Source organism: Myotis lucifugus, unplaced genomic scaffold (genome assembly GCF_000147115.1).
Source record: "Myotis lucifugus unplaced genomic scaffold, Myoluc2.0 scaffold_2696, whole genome shotgun sequence".
Taxonomy (NCBI): Eukaryota; Metazoa; Chordata; class Mammalia; order Chiroptera; family Vespertilionidae; genus Myotis; species Myotis lucifugus.
The window spans coordinates 1-15,545 of record NW_005873744.1 but is presented as its reverse complement, the minus strand read 5'-3'; the positions used below and the strand labels follow the sequence as shown (position 1 = coordinate 15,545).

At 37.4% G+C, this 15,545-nt stretch overlaps 1 protein-coding gene across 1 annotated transcript; it reads left to right on the top strand.

Moving 5' to 3' along the window:
- The first annotated feature begins 579 nt into the window (after window positions 1-579).
- CCDC58 (coiled-coil domain containing 58) lies at window positions 580-14,333 on the top strand. The gene is made up of 4 exons (XM_006108573.3): window positions 580-729; window positions 8,648-8,794; window positions 13,233-13,292; window positions 14,029-14,333. Exons 1-4 carry the CDS (start codon window positions 619-621, stop codon window positions 14,077-14,079), a joined length of 369 nt encoding a protein of 122 aa, XP_006108635.1. The 5' UTR covers window positions 580-618; the 3' UTR covers window positions 14,080-14,333.
- Window positions 14,334-15,545: the final 1,212 nt, after the last annotated feature.

The window sequence follows — 15,545 nt, the reverse complement described above, 5'->3', positions numbered from 1 at the left end:
TTCCTTCTCTAGCAGCATATTTTGTTTTACTTATTTTTGTCACAAAAATTATACCACCATGGTAAAAACAACAACAACAAAAACTTAACAACAAAAAGCCTAAAAGGGAATAAATTTAATTTCAGCAAGTTAACCACTACCGATAGTTTCTTGTGTTATCTTGTGTTATCTTTCTAAGTTTTCTACCTAGCATCACAGTTTAGAGTGATAGAGAGGGAATGGAATAAGCAATTATGCTGGATTGATTTGGAGAATGTGGGAATCCAGCTCAGTAGAACACTTGATTGTACCCTGGAGATGCAAAGAGCACACACTATTTGTTAAGTACTGTGGGCTTACGAATGAATTAAACAATCTTTATCCTTAAGATGATCACATTGGAGCCAAGGAAACAGAGCTGGTGCCCATTATTAGAATTACTATTATATAATTCTTGTAACGAAAGTTTTCCTGTATTTGCACTATATTTGGCGTGGTTTCCCCACTCCTAACATACAGGGTTGTAAAATCAAGAGCTTTATGTTTTGGTTTAAATGCTTCTTTTTTAAAAAATCACTTAACTTTCCATTCAGGTTATTCTTCTTTTATTTTAAAAATATATAGGAATTACTCAAGGTGATGAGGACGATTGATGACAGAATAGTACATGAATTAAACACTACGGTTCCAACAGCTTCCTTTGCAGGGAAAATTGATGCCAGCCAAACCTGTAAACAACTTTATGAGTCTGTAAGTGTATCTTTTGAGTCTTTCTTTTGTGCTTCTATGCGTTTCTTTGCAGGCAAAATAAGAACTCATTTGATAAATGTTGTAACTAAACTGTGGATAAAATAATGACGTTATGTTTTCTTCTTGCTCATACCTGAAGGTGTGTATAAGTTTTGTCCTAGTTTCTACAAACTGAAGAAATGTGTGATTGTAGGCACAGTCTGTGAAGAGATGGTCCTAAGGAATGGGAGTGGTCGTTTTTGGCTCCTTCTTGGGAAGCCTTTAACTTAAGGAAACCTTATATACAAAGGAATGAAGGAGAGAGTGAAAACAGTCAAGTAAAATAGTGATACAAGAGAAGGGCTCAGTCCTGAGAAGCCACACAGCTGGTCAAACCCGTCACACCTTCTATGTCTTCTTTCTTCCCTTACTCGTTAGGAAGGGGATAGAACCATTTGGCGGTTGAGAGAGAAGGAAAGTCACAGATAAATGTCTTTTCCTGAGACTTTGGTTTCTCAAGTATGTATTTTCATTGACTCTTAAAGATGCCCTTTATTTTTCTCTTTACTTTCTAAAAGCGGAAGGAAATAATGATGTAGCTAAGTATTTTTTTATAGTTTACTTATATCTTTTCTTTAACATGGAAGCTAAGTTCAAAAGCGCCTGCTTTTTTAGGCTCTACGGCAAGATTATTATGTAGATTCATTGTCTCATAAAGAAGGTATTACTTAAAACCTAAAGTCCATTTCTCAGTTATGAAAAAAAATCAGTTTTGGATGAGCTTATTCATATCAGTTAAATTTAAGCGGTTAACGGCTGCTATTTTTGTTCTGCTTTTATATGAAAGTACATTATAGTGGTTTGAGAAAATCACAGGGTTGTGGGCTTTGATGAGTAGAACCCAGTTTTGGAGGTAGGGAGCATCGTCCTAGTCCTAATTTATTGTGAGGTTGTTTGACTGTTCACTTCGCTTCTTTGGGTAGCTGTCTAAAGAACTAGAAATTATGATCACTTTAGTGACCCCGCCCCACTACCCATATAATCTTTGTAACCTATTTAATTGTTTCCAGTGTTTTTATTAATTTAGAGCAGTGATGGCGAACCTATGACACGCGTGTCAGAGGTGACATGCGAACTCATTTTCTTGGTTGATTTTTCTTTGTTAAATGGCATTTAAATATATAAAATAAATATCAAAAATATAAGTCTTTGTTTTACTATGGTTGCAAATATAAAAAAATTTCTATATGTGTGTGACACGGCACCAGAGTTAAGTTAGGGTTTTTCAAAATGCTGACACGCCAAGCTCAAAAGGTTCGCCATCACTGATTTAGAGGTTTATATTGTAGTGATTAACAAAATGGATTCCAGATCTAGATTAAATCCCACCTCTGCTACTTCCTAAGAAGATGACCTTGAACATGTTACATAACCTCTGCCTTAGCTTCCTTATTTGTAAAATAGTATCATAAGAATATCTCGTTCATAGAGTTGTTAACAGGATTAAATGAGCTAATATAAAGTGCTTACTGTACTAAATGTTTTACATATGAATGCTTGATGCTTCTATTATTAGTTATTGCTATTATTACTTGTTATCCTTTTGTTGAGCCAAGATAACCTTGCATACTAAATTTGGAACCTTTCTGTTTTGTATATTCTTAGGTATGTGTTTGGATATTTTTCTGTCGTTATCCTACAGCAGCAATTTTCAACCTTTTTTTATCTCCATGACACACATAAACTACTTACTAAAATTTTGCAGCATATCAAAAAATATATTTTTTGCTGATCTGACAAAAAAATAGGTATAATTTTGATTCACACCAAACAGCTATTGTTGTGTTAGCTGCTGTCAGTTTTTTATTTAATAAGCTAAGGGAAAAGAGGTCAGTGCCCCTGACTAAGTAGTCAGGTATTGTATGTTTTAAAATTTTTTGTGGCATACCAATGTACCACAGCACTCTGGTTGAAAATCGCTGTCCTAGAGGGATTCAGCAACATGAACATCATGCAAAAGATTGTTTATCAAGTAGTTTTGTGCCAGGGATCCCTGCAGCACAGTGTTAATAAATACCACTGAGTTCCTTCAGATATTGTCTCAGCTAAGAAATGGAACTCCATGAAATGTCTAAGCTGCCTGTAGTCACCCTGACTTACTTTAGTCCCTGACCCTTCCTCTGTAGCTGCTGAAAAAGTATTTGCACTCTAATGATAATGCTTCTTCATAGGAGATGATCAGCAAAGTTATTATGAAGCATTTGTTTTAGAAATTCCAAATCTTAAAAATTACTTGTAGTAAAAATAAAATAATTTTATGAGATCCCCTTATTAGAGCATATTCCCTTCAGTCTCTGAAATTTTTCTAGCTATATTTATTGTCCTCAAGGTAAACATAAAAATCAGTCCTGAGCAGTATAGCGTCTATGAACTTGGAACAGTGCTCCAAACTATTATTGGTGTTATAGTTATAGGGTGATTCATATATACTTAAATGGTATGCTTCCCCCTTACATTATTTTGTCAGAAGTTCTGGAAGATTTAAAACACACAAAAAATGCTATGACAAAAACTTCGTAATTTTTGTTTGACTTATTTTTTTAAATTGATTTATAGAGAGAGGAAGGGAGAGAGAAGGAGAAACATCAATATGAGTGAAACATTGGTCGGCTGCCTCCTGCACACCCCCAACAGGGGATCAGGGATCCAGCTGCCACACAGGCATGTGCCCTGACTGGGAATCTAAGCAGCAGCCTTTTCCTTTGTGCACGGGACGATGCCCAACCAACTGAGCCATACTGGCCAGGGCTTTTGTTTGATTTGAATGATACTTAACCAAGGGTCATTCTCAAGGTTCTAAAACAAACCAAATTATGTTGAGGAAATTAGAATTTATTTATTTATTTATTTATTTATTTATTTATTTATTTTTAAATCCTCACTTTATTGATTTTTAGACAGAGTGGAAGGGAGGAGAGAGACAGAAAGAGAGAGAGAAAGAAATATCAATGTGAGAGAGATACATTGATTGGTTGCCTCCCAAAGGATCCTGCAACTGAGGTATGTGCCTTTGACCAGAATTGAACCCTAGACCCTTCCGTTGTGGGCTAATGCTCTTAACCTCTGAGCAAAACTGCTTAGGGTGTGCAGGACTTCTTTGAAGAAACTCATAGACTTTATTAAGAGACACTTAAAAAGACCTAAATATAAAGGTATTCCATGTTTGTGGATTACAAGACAAAATATTTTAAAAATGTCAATTCTCCAAAAAGTGATCTATAGATTCATTGCACTATAGAGAGATTTTATAGAACTTAAATGATTCCTGATATATGCGCAAAAACAAATGGCCAGTAATAGCCAATACACTCTTGAGGAATGAGAATAAGATGGGAGGACTTATTTTAGCAAATAAAGCCATAGTGATGAAGCTAGAGTGGTATTGGTGGGAGCATAGAGACATAGACTACTGGACCAGAAATAGAGATCCCACACCCATTTGGACAGATACAGACATATATAGACACTTGAATTATGATGGAGGTTTCATGACAGATAGAGGGGAAAGGACTTTTTTCCTCCCCAATTAATGATGCTAGGACAGTAGGTATCTTCATGGTGTCCTGTAGGACACATTTTCTATGTGGAAAAGAAAAACTTGTCCTTTACTCATACCAAATCCAAGAATCCATTTTAGGTGTGAATAAAGATTTGAAAATATCCTATATAATAAAACCCTAATATGCAAATCGACTGAATAGTGGAATGATTAGTTGTTATGATGTGCACTGACCACCAGGGGACATATGTTCAAAGCAGGAGCTGCCCCCTGGTGGTCAGTGCACTCCCATGAGAGGAGTGCCACTCAGCCAGAAGCCAGGCTCACGACTGGCAGGTGCAGCAGCGGTGGCGGGAGCCTCTTCTGCTTCCACTGCAGGTGGGCGGTAAAGAGCAAGGGGTCCCAGACTGCAAGAGGGGTGTCTGACTGCCAGCTTAGGCCCGATCCCTGAGGGGATTAGCCTGGGCTGGCAGGCAGACATCCCCCAAGGGTCCTGGACTGGGAGAGGGTGCAGGCTGGGCTGAGGACTCCCCTCCTCCAGTGCACGAATGTCATGCACTGGGCCTCTAGTAATGTAATAATGTCTTTATGATAGGTAAAAATGTTAAATGCTATATATAAGGGTGGGAAAAAGTAGGTTTTTAGTTGTAATACAAATAAATAATACAATAATTAAGAAATAATACAAGGATAAACAATGTGTTTTGCATACTCACAACTGTAAACCTACTTTTGTCTACCCCTGTACATAAAAGTACTAATCATAAAAAAAGGACTGTTAATTTGATCTATTAAAATCAAGAGCAATAAAAGATTTTGTAGAGGGGGCAAAGATGCTTATAACACACATATGAAAAAGATATTCAAGTCAGTAGAATAATGGGCAAAAGACTGGAACAGCTGCATCTCCAAAGAGGAAATCCAAGTGGCCAATAAACATGTGATAAGGTATTACTCTCAGTAGTTAGAACCTCCCCCTTAAATCACAGTGAGATCCCAGGTACAGTCACCAGGTTGGTTACGTTCCCACTCCTGGGTGTATACCTGTTGGGGTCCAACCCCAACGGGTCCAGGGATCCCCAAAGGTGTGGACGGAGTCGGCGAAGAATGAATGACATGGAAACTGGGTTCAGTTCATCAGCATAGGGAGGTTCTCCCTCCAGAATCTCCAGCGAAGTTCTGGTCAGGATCTCCAACCAAGTTCTGGTGCCATGTTCTCTCGCTAGGTTCTCCAGCCAGGTTCTCCAGGTTCTCCAGCCAGGTTCAGTCACCAGGTTCTTTAGCCAGGTTCTATCCAGGTTCTTTTGCCATGTTCTGTCTAGGTTCTCCAGTGAAGTTCTGTAGCCAGGTTCTGTCCAGGATCTTTTGCCATGTTCTCTGGCTAGGTTCTGGTTAAGATCTGATGATGATGTGATGAGGATCTCGAGGAAATTAGAATTTAATTTGAAGTTTACTTAGAATCAACTTTTGCTCTAGAAAGTAAAACACCAAAAAAACCCCATACTATAATTAGGACAGCCTTTGGCATCATATTTCCCTTAAAGACAGAAAACATTGTTTTAAAATAATGATTAAAAGACATGAAAATTTTAGATTAAATGAAGTTTTTAAAGTTTTGATAAAATAAAACTGAAAGTCCTAGATATAACCCCCTTAAGACTAGTTTTGAATCATTCTCCTGTCTCACTCCAATGTCTTCGTTTCAAAATTGCGTACCCCAACTCAAAGGAAGTATGGTTATAATATACTTATTGTTCAGGATTTATTTTCCTTTATTCAAAGGCCTTCCTTGCCTTTTACCAAGTTTCTTAATAAATTTACTTCAGTTCCTTGATAAGCACTTCATATAGATCAGAAACAGTTCTCCTATGACCAAATCCTAAGCATCTGAATTGCTAATGAGCCAAGCCTGGGTTAGTGCGATATTTTCCTCTGCTAGGCTCATGTCACATAATCTGTTACTAATTATCAAGTGTCCTCATTTCTTTGACATAGATGCACAGAAAAGTCCAGGCGTATTCCTCTTGCACGGGTTCTGAATTCTGAATTTTATTGAAGGATGGTCATGGAAACCAGATTAAAGCAATTGATTATACAGAATAAAAGAACATTTACCCAGTAATTTCTCTTTACATCAAGTGGGTTCCCAGGAGGCTAATATGAAGGAGAAGTAAACAGGTGAGGGTAGGAGGGTGATCTGCAGCTAGATGTCTATCCACAGGAAAGGGGTAAGTTAAAGAGGGGAATAGTAAAGGAAAGTCCAACCAAAGAAGGAAACTTAGTGGTGAGAGAGACTGAAAGGAAAGGTACAAAATTTGAATTTAATTTTTAAATGCAGATAGAAAAATGTCAACTGTAATTGAAAAATAAAAATTAAAAATATTAAAATAAGCCCAGCTGGCCCGTCTCAGTGGTTGAGCGTTGACTTGTGAACCAGGAGGTCACGGTTCGAGTCTTGGTCAGGGCACATGTCTTGGTTGCAGGCTTCGTCCCCAGTAAGGGGCAGGTAGGAGGCAGCCAATCAGTGGTTCTCTCTCATCATTGATGTTCCTATCTCTCTCTACCTCTCCCTTCCTCTCTGAAATCAATAAAAATATATAAATATATTTTTTAAAGAGATTTCTGACCATCATATCAGAAACCAAAGGGATTTAAAGAAAAACTGAGTTGAAAAAATATTAAAATTCTAAAAACTAAAATGCAGATAGAAAAGTGAGACTATTTTGTTATACTTCTAGTTGGTGCAAGTGTTATTTCACCAGTTGCTGGGGAGTTAGACACAATATCAATGTGATTAAATAACATCTGGTATCTGAGCAGTGTATTGAATCATGTTGCCCCTAAATATTAGAAGTAGAAAGGATATCAGTGATTATTTTCTCATAATTTTACGAAAGAGGAAACTGAAGCCTGGAAATGCTAATTACTTAGTCAGTCTTACGCAGCAACAGGAGAACTTCTTACCTCTCAGGATGGTTCTTTTCTTTTTATTCTCTTTTAGGAAGAGTAGTTCCCTGCCCTCAATGGCTCCTTTAATTTCCTGTAATTATACCTGAAGGAGTAAACAAGTAAAGAAGCAGCATATTGGAATATGGAATATGAGCCTTGAGGCTGTCTTTGTGAATCAAATGTTACAATGAAAAAAAATAGCATATTAGAGAAATTTACTATAGGTGAGGTTAATGTCTATCAGGCAGTTTACTTGTACTTTCCTTCTCTTTCCATTGGTACGGTTTATAATTGCTAGTAATGCACTTTTAGTACTGCACTCTAGAACTGCAAAGTGTTATTCTTTCCAGGCGAAAGATACACCAGTCATTCTCAACCATAGGGTCCCAATATGATCATCTGGGAGATGTATTTCAAATAACTTATGAAGAATGCTTATAGAATGGTTAAGTTAGTGCTGTATTTTGTATATATAATGGTTGGGTTATCCCTGTTATAATTATCACAGGTTATTCTCTCTTCAGAAAGAAGAAGAAATGATAATTACACGGAGCAAGTTAAAACTTAAATTTTAGTTGTAGGCAAACCACTGTTATTTATGTACCTTTATAATGGTGATAATATATTATTTTAGTGTTTTTGCTTTTTCTGTGCCCCAAATTTTGGGGATGTCATAAAAATTTGGCTATGATCATAGGAAGGTGTTTGAAATGAAAATAGATGTGAATTGTTATATTGGATTTGCTACATCAACATGAAGGTTAGTAAAAAGTTGCTCTATCAGTTGTCCTTTCAATCAACACACACAATTGATGGAATCAATAATCTGTACTTTATACATAATTTTTCCTTATTAATACTTAAACTTTAAAATCTTGAAAAGGGCTCCGTCTTACATAGGTAAGGTAACTTCCTTTGTTTTTCTTTATTGTAACTAAGAGTTGCTCTACATCACTTACTTTATAATTCCTTGTATTTGGTGACAACATGAGGCTGAAGAAAGCATGAAAGGACAAAAAAAGAGAGGAAGAATACCAATAGAAAGTGGCCCAGAAGATGTGTGAGAGTGGGTGTGGGGTAGAGGAACATATGGATGGAAGAGGAGAGAAGGGTGTGGTAGGGAAAAGGAGACTGAGGCGAAGAGTCCAGTGTGGGGGTGCAGGAAGAGGGGTTCAGGAAGAGAGCAGGAAGCCCTGGGAGCTTATTGAGGAAGAGCACGACCCGAGCATGGCAGGGGTGCTTCCTTTGATCTGTTTTTAGGGGATTTAGCTAATTAGCACAATCTTCTCTTCCATAGATGTAATTTTTAAACACTGTTTTAGAAAGTATTACATTTTTGTAGTCTAAAAATAAGGACTTAAAAGACAACACTAAAATGTGATAAATTGGTGTGATTTTTTTTTTTCTTTTTTCATTCCTTTGTTCTTTTAGTTGATGGAGGCTCATACCAGTAGGGACAGATTTATAAAAAATTGTATAGCTCAGACTTCATCAGTAGTAAAACACCTCCGAGAAGAGAGAGAAAAGAATTTGGACGATTTAACGTTATTAAAGCAACTTAGAAAAGAACAGACAAAGGTAAGTTGAATAAGGTTTACATTTCTGAGGCAAAGTTTTTCCAAACTTAGCCTTCAAAATAAAACAGTTTTTAACATGAAAAATTTAGAGTAAGATATGATTATTACTTTAAAAAAATTACCAAGATATTAAAACTTCATTTTCAGTGGAAATATCCAGTGGTAAATTGTTAAATTAATGTGCATTTCATGAATGTATGCAGTGTAGCAGGTTTAGCTAAAAGAAACATGTAATCACATTTTATTTCAATTCCTGCTGTTAAAAGTAAAAGGATTAATTCAGACCAATACTGCACCAGAAAATCTAGGGAAATCACATCTGTATCTGTGTCCTGAGGCTTGACTTGAGAAGAAACATTTCTTAAATGTATTTACACTTTGAAAACATTCACCTCTGCTGTTATTTGTAGAAATTTGCTTCAGTATAAAAACTGCTTCAGTAATTAAATACAGATAATTAATTTCAGGACATTAACCTCTTCATCCATTAAAATATAGTATAATTTAATATAACCAGATATACTAGAACCTCATTATAATTTATTTCCTTACTATGGAGAAGTTGCTGTGGGTCTCTGGCTCTTTTTTGGACATTCCATTTAATCTCCCATTCCTGTAGCTTCTGTGGTTAAGAAAATAGCAAGTGCCCTCTGAGTGCTATGTCAGAGGAAGCCTTATTTTCCAAACTCAGCTATAATGTAGATAAGGTGTGGATGTCAGAGTATAGTTAATGAAACAGAACACTTCTTTTAGCTCTTAAATGTGACATGTCAGGAAAACAGGTGAAATGTACCATATTTTTCTATGTGAAATGCGTGGCTGTCTCCTGGGGGTCTCTTAAGGGGTAATTTTCTATTTTGATATAATTTCGAACTTACAGAAAAGTTGCAAGAATAGTACAAGGAACTCCCATGTACCCTTTATCTATATTGACCTATTTGTTTACATTTTGCTCCACCTGCTTCACAGTCCATTGTCTTCATGCTCCCTTCTCCCTCTATCCTTCCCTCCCTCTTTCCCAGTCTTCCTTTCCCTCCCACCTATACATACGTACACATTTTTTCCCTGAGCCTTTTTGAGATTATGTTTGGCATGTTGTACCCCTTTAGCCTTACATATGTTGGTTATTTCCTAAGGACGGGCATTTTCTTATATGACCACTGTACAATTATCAAAATAATGTCTATATTTGAAGATGCCATGACAGGTGACTTACTGAGCCTTGCATGTCAGATGAGTGAAAATCCACTGTGGGATGGAATCATGTTTTTCATACTGAACAGTTGTGAAGTTTGCCCTTTGTTAGTAGATGTAGCCAAACTTTGAAAAGGAGGCCTTATCATCTCTTTCAAGCCTTTGTTCTTGGAGCTGCACATGATGAGTGCACTTTCTCATCATCCCCCTGATGCTGTATGTCTCACTGGATACAGGATTCACCCACTGTCTCCGCTGCTCTCTTTGGTCATGAGACTGCTTCAGCCCTGTGTTCCATACCTGCTTACTCATCAGGGGTGGGTTTCTCAATAGGGGACTTCTTCTCTCATGGTCATCTTGCTATAGTATTAGTGTTTAGGACGGCCTAGAGATAATTTATATAACGCCCATTAAAGTATAGTTGTTTTGGGGTTTTGTATTTTAACAGACTCTTGAAGGTATTAAACAAAACTGCAGGGCAAGGCTGGTAAATCAGAAACTGAAAAATCACTATTTGCAAATTAAGTCAAACAAAAGAATAAAGTGACTGTTAGTGGAGAGCAAAGTTCAGAAACCAGTGAGTGTTTGGATGTGTCACACAGTTTACCCTGCCCTCAGTTCTGCCCTCTGCCTCTAGGACCCAGAGAGAATCACCAGGGTGACCATGTAAAGGGGGAGCTTTAGAAACCACTCAGTGAGTCAAGAAAGCTTTCTACCTGATATCATATAGGACGATAGGGTAACCGTGAGTAATACTTAAGCAAATAAGGAAACCTGAATTTTTTATTTGCTATGGAGATTATGGAATCAGAAACAGCTCTTTTTTTAAAAAAAATATTTTTTGGAGAGAGAGAGGGAACTATCAATTTGTTGCTCCCCTTATTTATACATTCATTGGCTGATTCTCGTATGTGCCCTAATGGAACAAGGCTCTAACCAACTGAGCTACCTGGTCAGGGCAGAAAGAGACAGCTGTACAGAGCTGTTCCAGCTCTACGTCTTCATTTTCTGTATAGGAAACTGAGACTCAGAGATACTAACTCACACCCTCAACGCGCAAGCTAGTAAGTGCTAGAACCAGGACTTGAACCCATCTCTTCTGACTCTGGATTCAATGTTTTTACATTTAGTTGTGACTGATAGTCAAATTCTGATTACTGTAGTGGACATACTTAACTTATATACAGAGATGATAGTCTTAAAAGTCCCACTTCTTTACCTAAATCCTTAACTCAGAAAAATAACATCCCTTGCTGGAACTATATAACTGCTGTCACCTATTAGTGATCTTTGAGAAGAAATTTACCTCTTTTAAGACCCAGAGCATTTTCAGAAACAACCATCTCAAAGGTAGCATTATGATGGTGGCATTGAAATTGTATTAGTAGTTGGCTGTAATATGTGCAGTGTTCAAGAATAGAAAAAACATGGATTACCAAGGCAGACAGACAGCTCTAAGGAAGTAAATCCCATCTACCACTTGGCTTTGTAACCTTGTAAATAACTGCTCTGAAACTTCTGATTTTCGATTTGTAAAATGGAGTTAATACTCTAACTTTATGCTTTCCTTTTTTTTTTTGGTGGGAGTCAAATGAAATAAAGTATGTAAGAACTAGCATGTTGGCTGATACAAACTAGCAGCTCTTTTCCTTTCCTTTTGGGATCTCTGGGACTCCATATTTGTTACATTAATCATCTTCACAATATCTCCCAACCAATGGTTTCCACATATTGTTTAACCACTACTTAAGGGGGTAGGAATTCACTGTCTTCTGTGGCAGTGCATTCTCTCTTCGTAATTGTTCAGAGGTTTTCTTACGTATTGTGAAAACCTGCCTCCCTGTAATGGGTAAAATCACTGCACCTTACCGTTCCCTTGGAGCTATATAGGATAGGTCTGAAGCCATTGCTACATGGTATCCCTTTAAATATTTGAGAGCAATTATGAAGATTATCTTAGTGGCATGTTTGAAGTTACTTCTCTGGTGGATAGTCCAGGCTTTGAGAGAGCAGTGATGCTTTAATGACTTCTGGTCTGTATAGCTGATTAAAATCCAAAACTGAGGTGGCTTTGGTATGTGCAGGTAGCTTCTTCAGGCTTGTTGCCCCTTGACAGCAGAGCACCAGTCGTGGAAATGCAGCCCTTCCCCGTGTTCCCCAGTTTCAGTCCTGTGTACTGGCCTACACTCTGACACCAGCTCTGAGTCAAGGAAGGGCATTTACAAGGAGCCATTGTGTCAGTACAAAGTTCCAGTCTTATTTGTATTATGTGCACGTTCTCAAACCTCCTGCCTGAGCTACAATCCTGTTGGTCAGGTTCTTTGGCGTGGGGCTCCGACTCATGGTTGCCCAGATGGCCTGGGTCTTGACTTTGGCCTGAGGAAATCATCCTGGTTTTGACCTCTTGGCTGTCTCAACCTGTAGTTCTTGCTTTTTTCTCCTAATTTTTCTGAATGTTTTCAAGCCCTTTTCCTGGAATTGTTAGGTTCTTTCTTTCAGGTTTCTCTTACTAGAGGTGACTGGGAATATGATGGGCCCTGACATCTGGACCTAGCAATGGACTCGGCTACTTTTATGATTAGGTTGGCAGTTATAAAGAAAATTAGGAAGACTTCAGAATTTTTTGCCTTAGACCTCTGGAGCTGTATGGTCAAGGTGTAGAAAACTCATGCCTTTCATCACTTGGGCCTTATATAGTCCCCTTCCTCTCTTTGGTTCTGTCCCGTAGCCTCCGTCCCCCCCGCGCCCCCCCCCCCTGTCCTTTTTCTTAATCTAAATCAGATTGCCACCTCCTTACTATCCTTTTTATTCCTCTGTGCTGTCTGCATATCTGTAGAATCAGTAACTAGAACTGGGATTTTTTAGTTTAAGGACATGTGAATTTATAGATTTTTGATAAATCTTTCCAAATTGTCCTTTATAGAGGTTGCATCCATTTATCTTTATAGGCTATTTTTATTTCTTCTGTGAACTACTTGGGAATTTGAGATTTTTTTTAAAGCTCTCAAGGTGATTATATATACAGAAAAGCTTGAGATCCATGGGTTTTATAAGATTTAGCAATTGACTAGTTATAGAAAGAATGTGTGTCAAAGAAGGTTCCAAAACCTAGCCCAGGTAATACAGCTAACAAAGAAAGCAGGAGTGGTGGCTGGTTTTGTTGGGAAAACATTATAGAGTTTGGTTTTAGATTTTAATTTAAATGTTCATAACTTATTAGTAAGTTTGTTTTTCCTTTCTTGCAGTTGAAATGGATGCAGTCAGAACTGAATGTTGAAGAAGTGGTAAATGACAGAAGCTGGAAGGTATGAAATAATCTTAGCTCTGAGAGAACTGGGAGGGGGAGTGAGGAGAGCCCTAGGGCTCCTAAGAAGACTAGAGATCCTTCATTTACAAGCAACGAGGGTTTTCACTTGGGAGGGGCGTTGGGGGTGCACAGGATATGGTTAGCATCCAAATAGAATCGTCTTATAAAAACTAATTTTAGCCCTAACACAATCCTATATTGACAGACAGTCACAGAATGTTAACATTTATGATATGTAATTTGTTTAGATTTTTAAGAAGCAAAGTAAATAGAACAACACATTATATAAATTTACACAGTTTAACAAAAGACTTTCCCTTCAAGCATACCTATTTGTAAGAAGGATCTGGCACTCATTTAGAAAAGCACAACCGATGTTTAAATACATTTTATGTTATTTTTTTAAAAAGGATGAAACCTTAAACTTATTTTAGGTATTTTCATCTAAGTGTCCAGAATATGGAACTGAAATGTTTGTTAGTTACTAAGTAAGCTAGTTTGTGGTATTTTTTTCCTTGAATAATTTAAATTTTATTAAAATACTAAAATTGCCTTATAAATGCATATCAAAGCACTTGGTCGGTCAGTTTGAACTGGTGAGAAAACTCTGCTTCTTAAAACTGCTGGCCTGGGACAAACGATTATGTCCTCGTGAACCATGAAAAATTTAATTTAGCTCCAGGCCTGATTTACACATGATAACTCGATGACTTGTTTCTCTTTAAATATCTTAGGTGTTTAATGAACGCTGCCGAATTCACTTCAAACCTCCAAAGAATGAATAAAAGGATACTTTTTTTTAAAAGGACCGTGTCATCTCATAAGAGCTAAGCATGACAGATATCAGCAAGGCGGGCTTCCCAGGACGATCTCTGAGCCAACAGTCCAAGACCTTTTGTTGATTTCAGCCCCACTTAGCCAAGACCTCAAGTATAAATAATTCTGATAATTATGGAGAAATCAACTGCTATTTTGTACTGATTCTGTTAAAAAAAAAAGATGTTTTATAACTATTAAAATAATTTTCTGACTCAGTGTACATATTTATTTGATGATTTTCCAAGTTGAGGCAGTAAGTTCTTATAAGAGAATATGAATAGAATTTTAGTATCTGATTTTATTTGTATTATACCTTTTTGATTTATATGAATTTATTGGGATGAACATGGACCTTTTTGGTTGCTGATGATTTTATCCCTTTATGTTTGTAGGCTTATTGCTCTTAAGTAAAAAGGCAGTGTTATAGGCTGGATCCTGTCCAAAGAAACTTTCTCTTAGTATGTTAACTTCTCTTGTTTTCAAATGCAATGGAAACTTTTTCCTGGACAGTACTTTTGTGGACCATGAAAAGGAAAGCAGTAAAACAAATTCAGAAAAGGGAAAGGCAGAGGAGGGCTTTATGATAGTAAGTAAGTCAGTGAAAAAGCTAATGTCAGGATTTGGTCATTGCAAAAAAAGTACAGGATGATTGTATTAGTTTTTGTTGCTGCCTAACAAATTACTACAGTGTAGCAGCTTAAAATCCCGCCTGTATCATGCAGTTTTGTAGGTCAAGAGCCCAGGCAGGCTAGGCTGGGTTCTCTGAGACCAAGTTGTCGGTCAGGCTGCATTCTCAGAATCTTCTTCCTGCCTCTCCAGTGTGATGGCTGAATTTAGATCCTCTGTTTTAGGACTGAAATCCCCATTTCCTTGCCGGCTGGCATGGGCTAACCTCTTGAAAACTATCCACATTTCTTGATACATGGCTGCCTCCCTCTTCAAGCTTAGCAACAGTGCGCTGAATCCTTTCCATTCTTGGAGTATGACTTCCTTTTCTGGTGTAAGCTACACAAACAGCTTTTACAGGGTTTGTGTGATTAGTTTAGGCCTACCATGATAATCTGCATCTTCATTACATCTGCAAATCCCTTTGACCAGGTAATGTAACATCAAAGATGTAATGTTTCACATTCACCATCTGAAGGATTAGAGTGGGATATCTTGGAGAGCCATTTAGGATTTTGCCTACCACAAGTTAAGCCACATGGCTCTGGCACAGAGAGATTGACCAACTGGGTCATGGGTAGGCCTATGTAGTATGTTAATCTTGGTCAGATTATGCAGTTGGAAGTGAGCAATACAAGTATTAAGTGCTTGCCATTCTTTTAATAGAACTTTTAAGCACATACTGTGTGTCAGACACTATCTTAGTTATTGGGGGTATTGATACACAAGACCTACTTTTGTGAAGATGGTAACCTAGTCTTTTTTA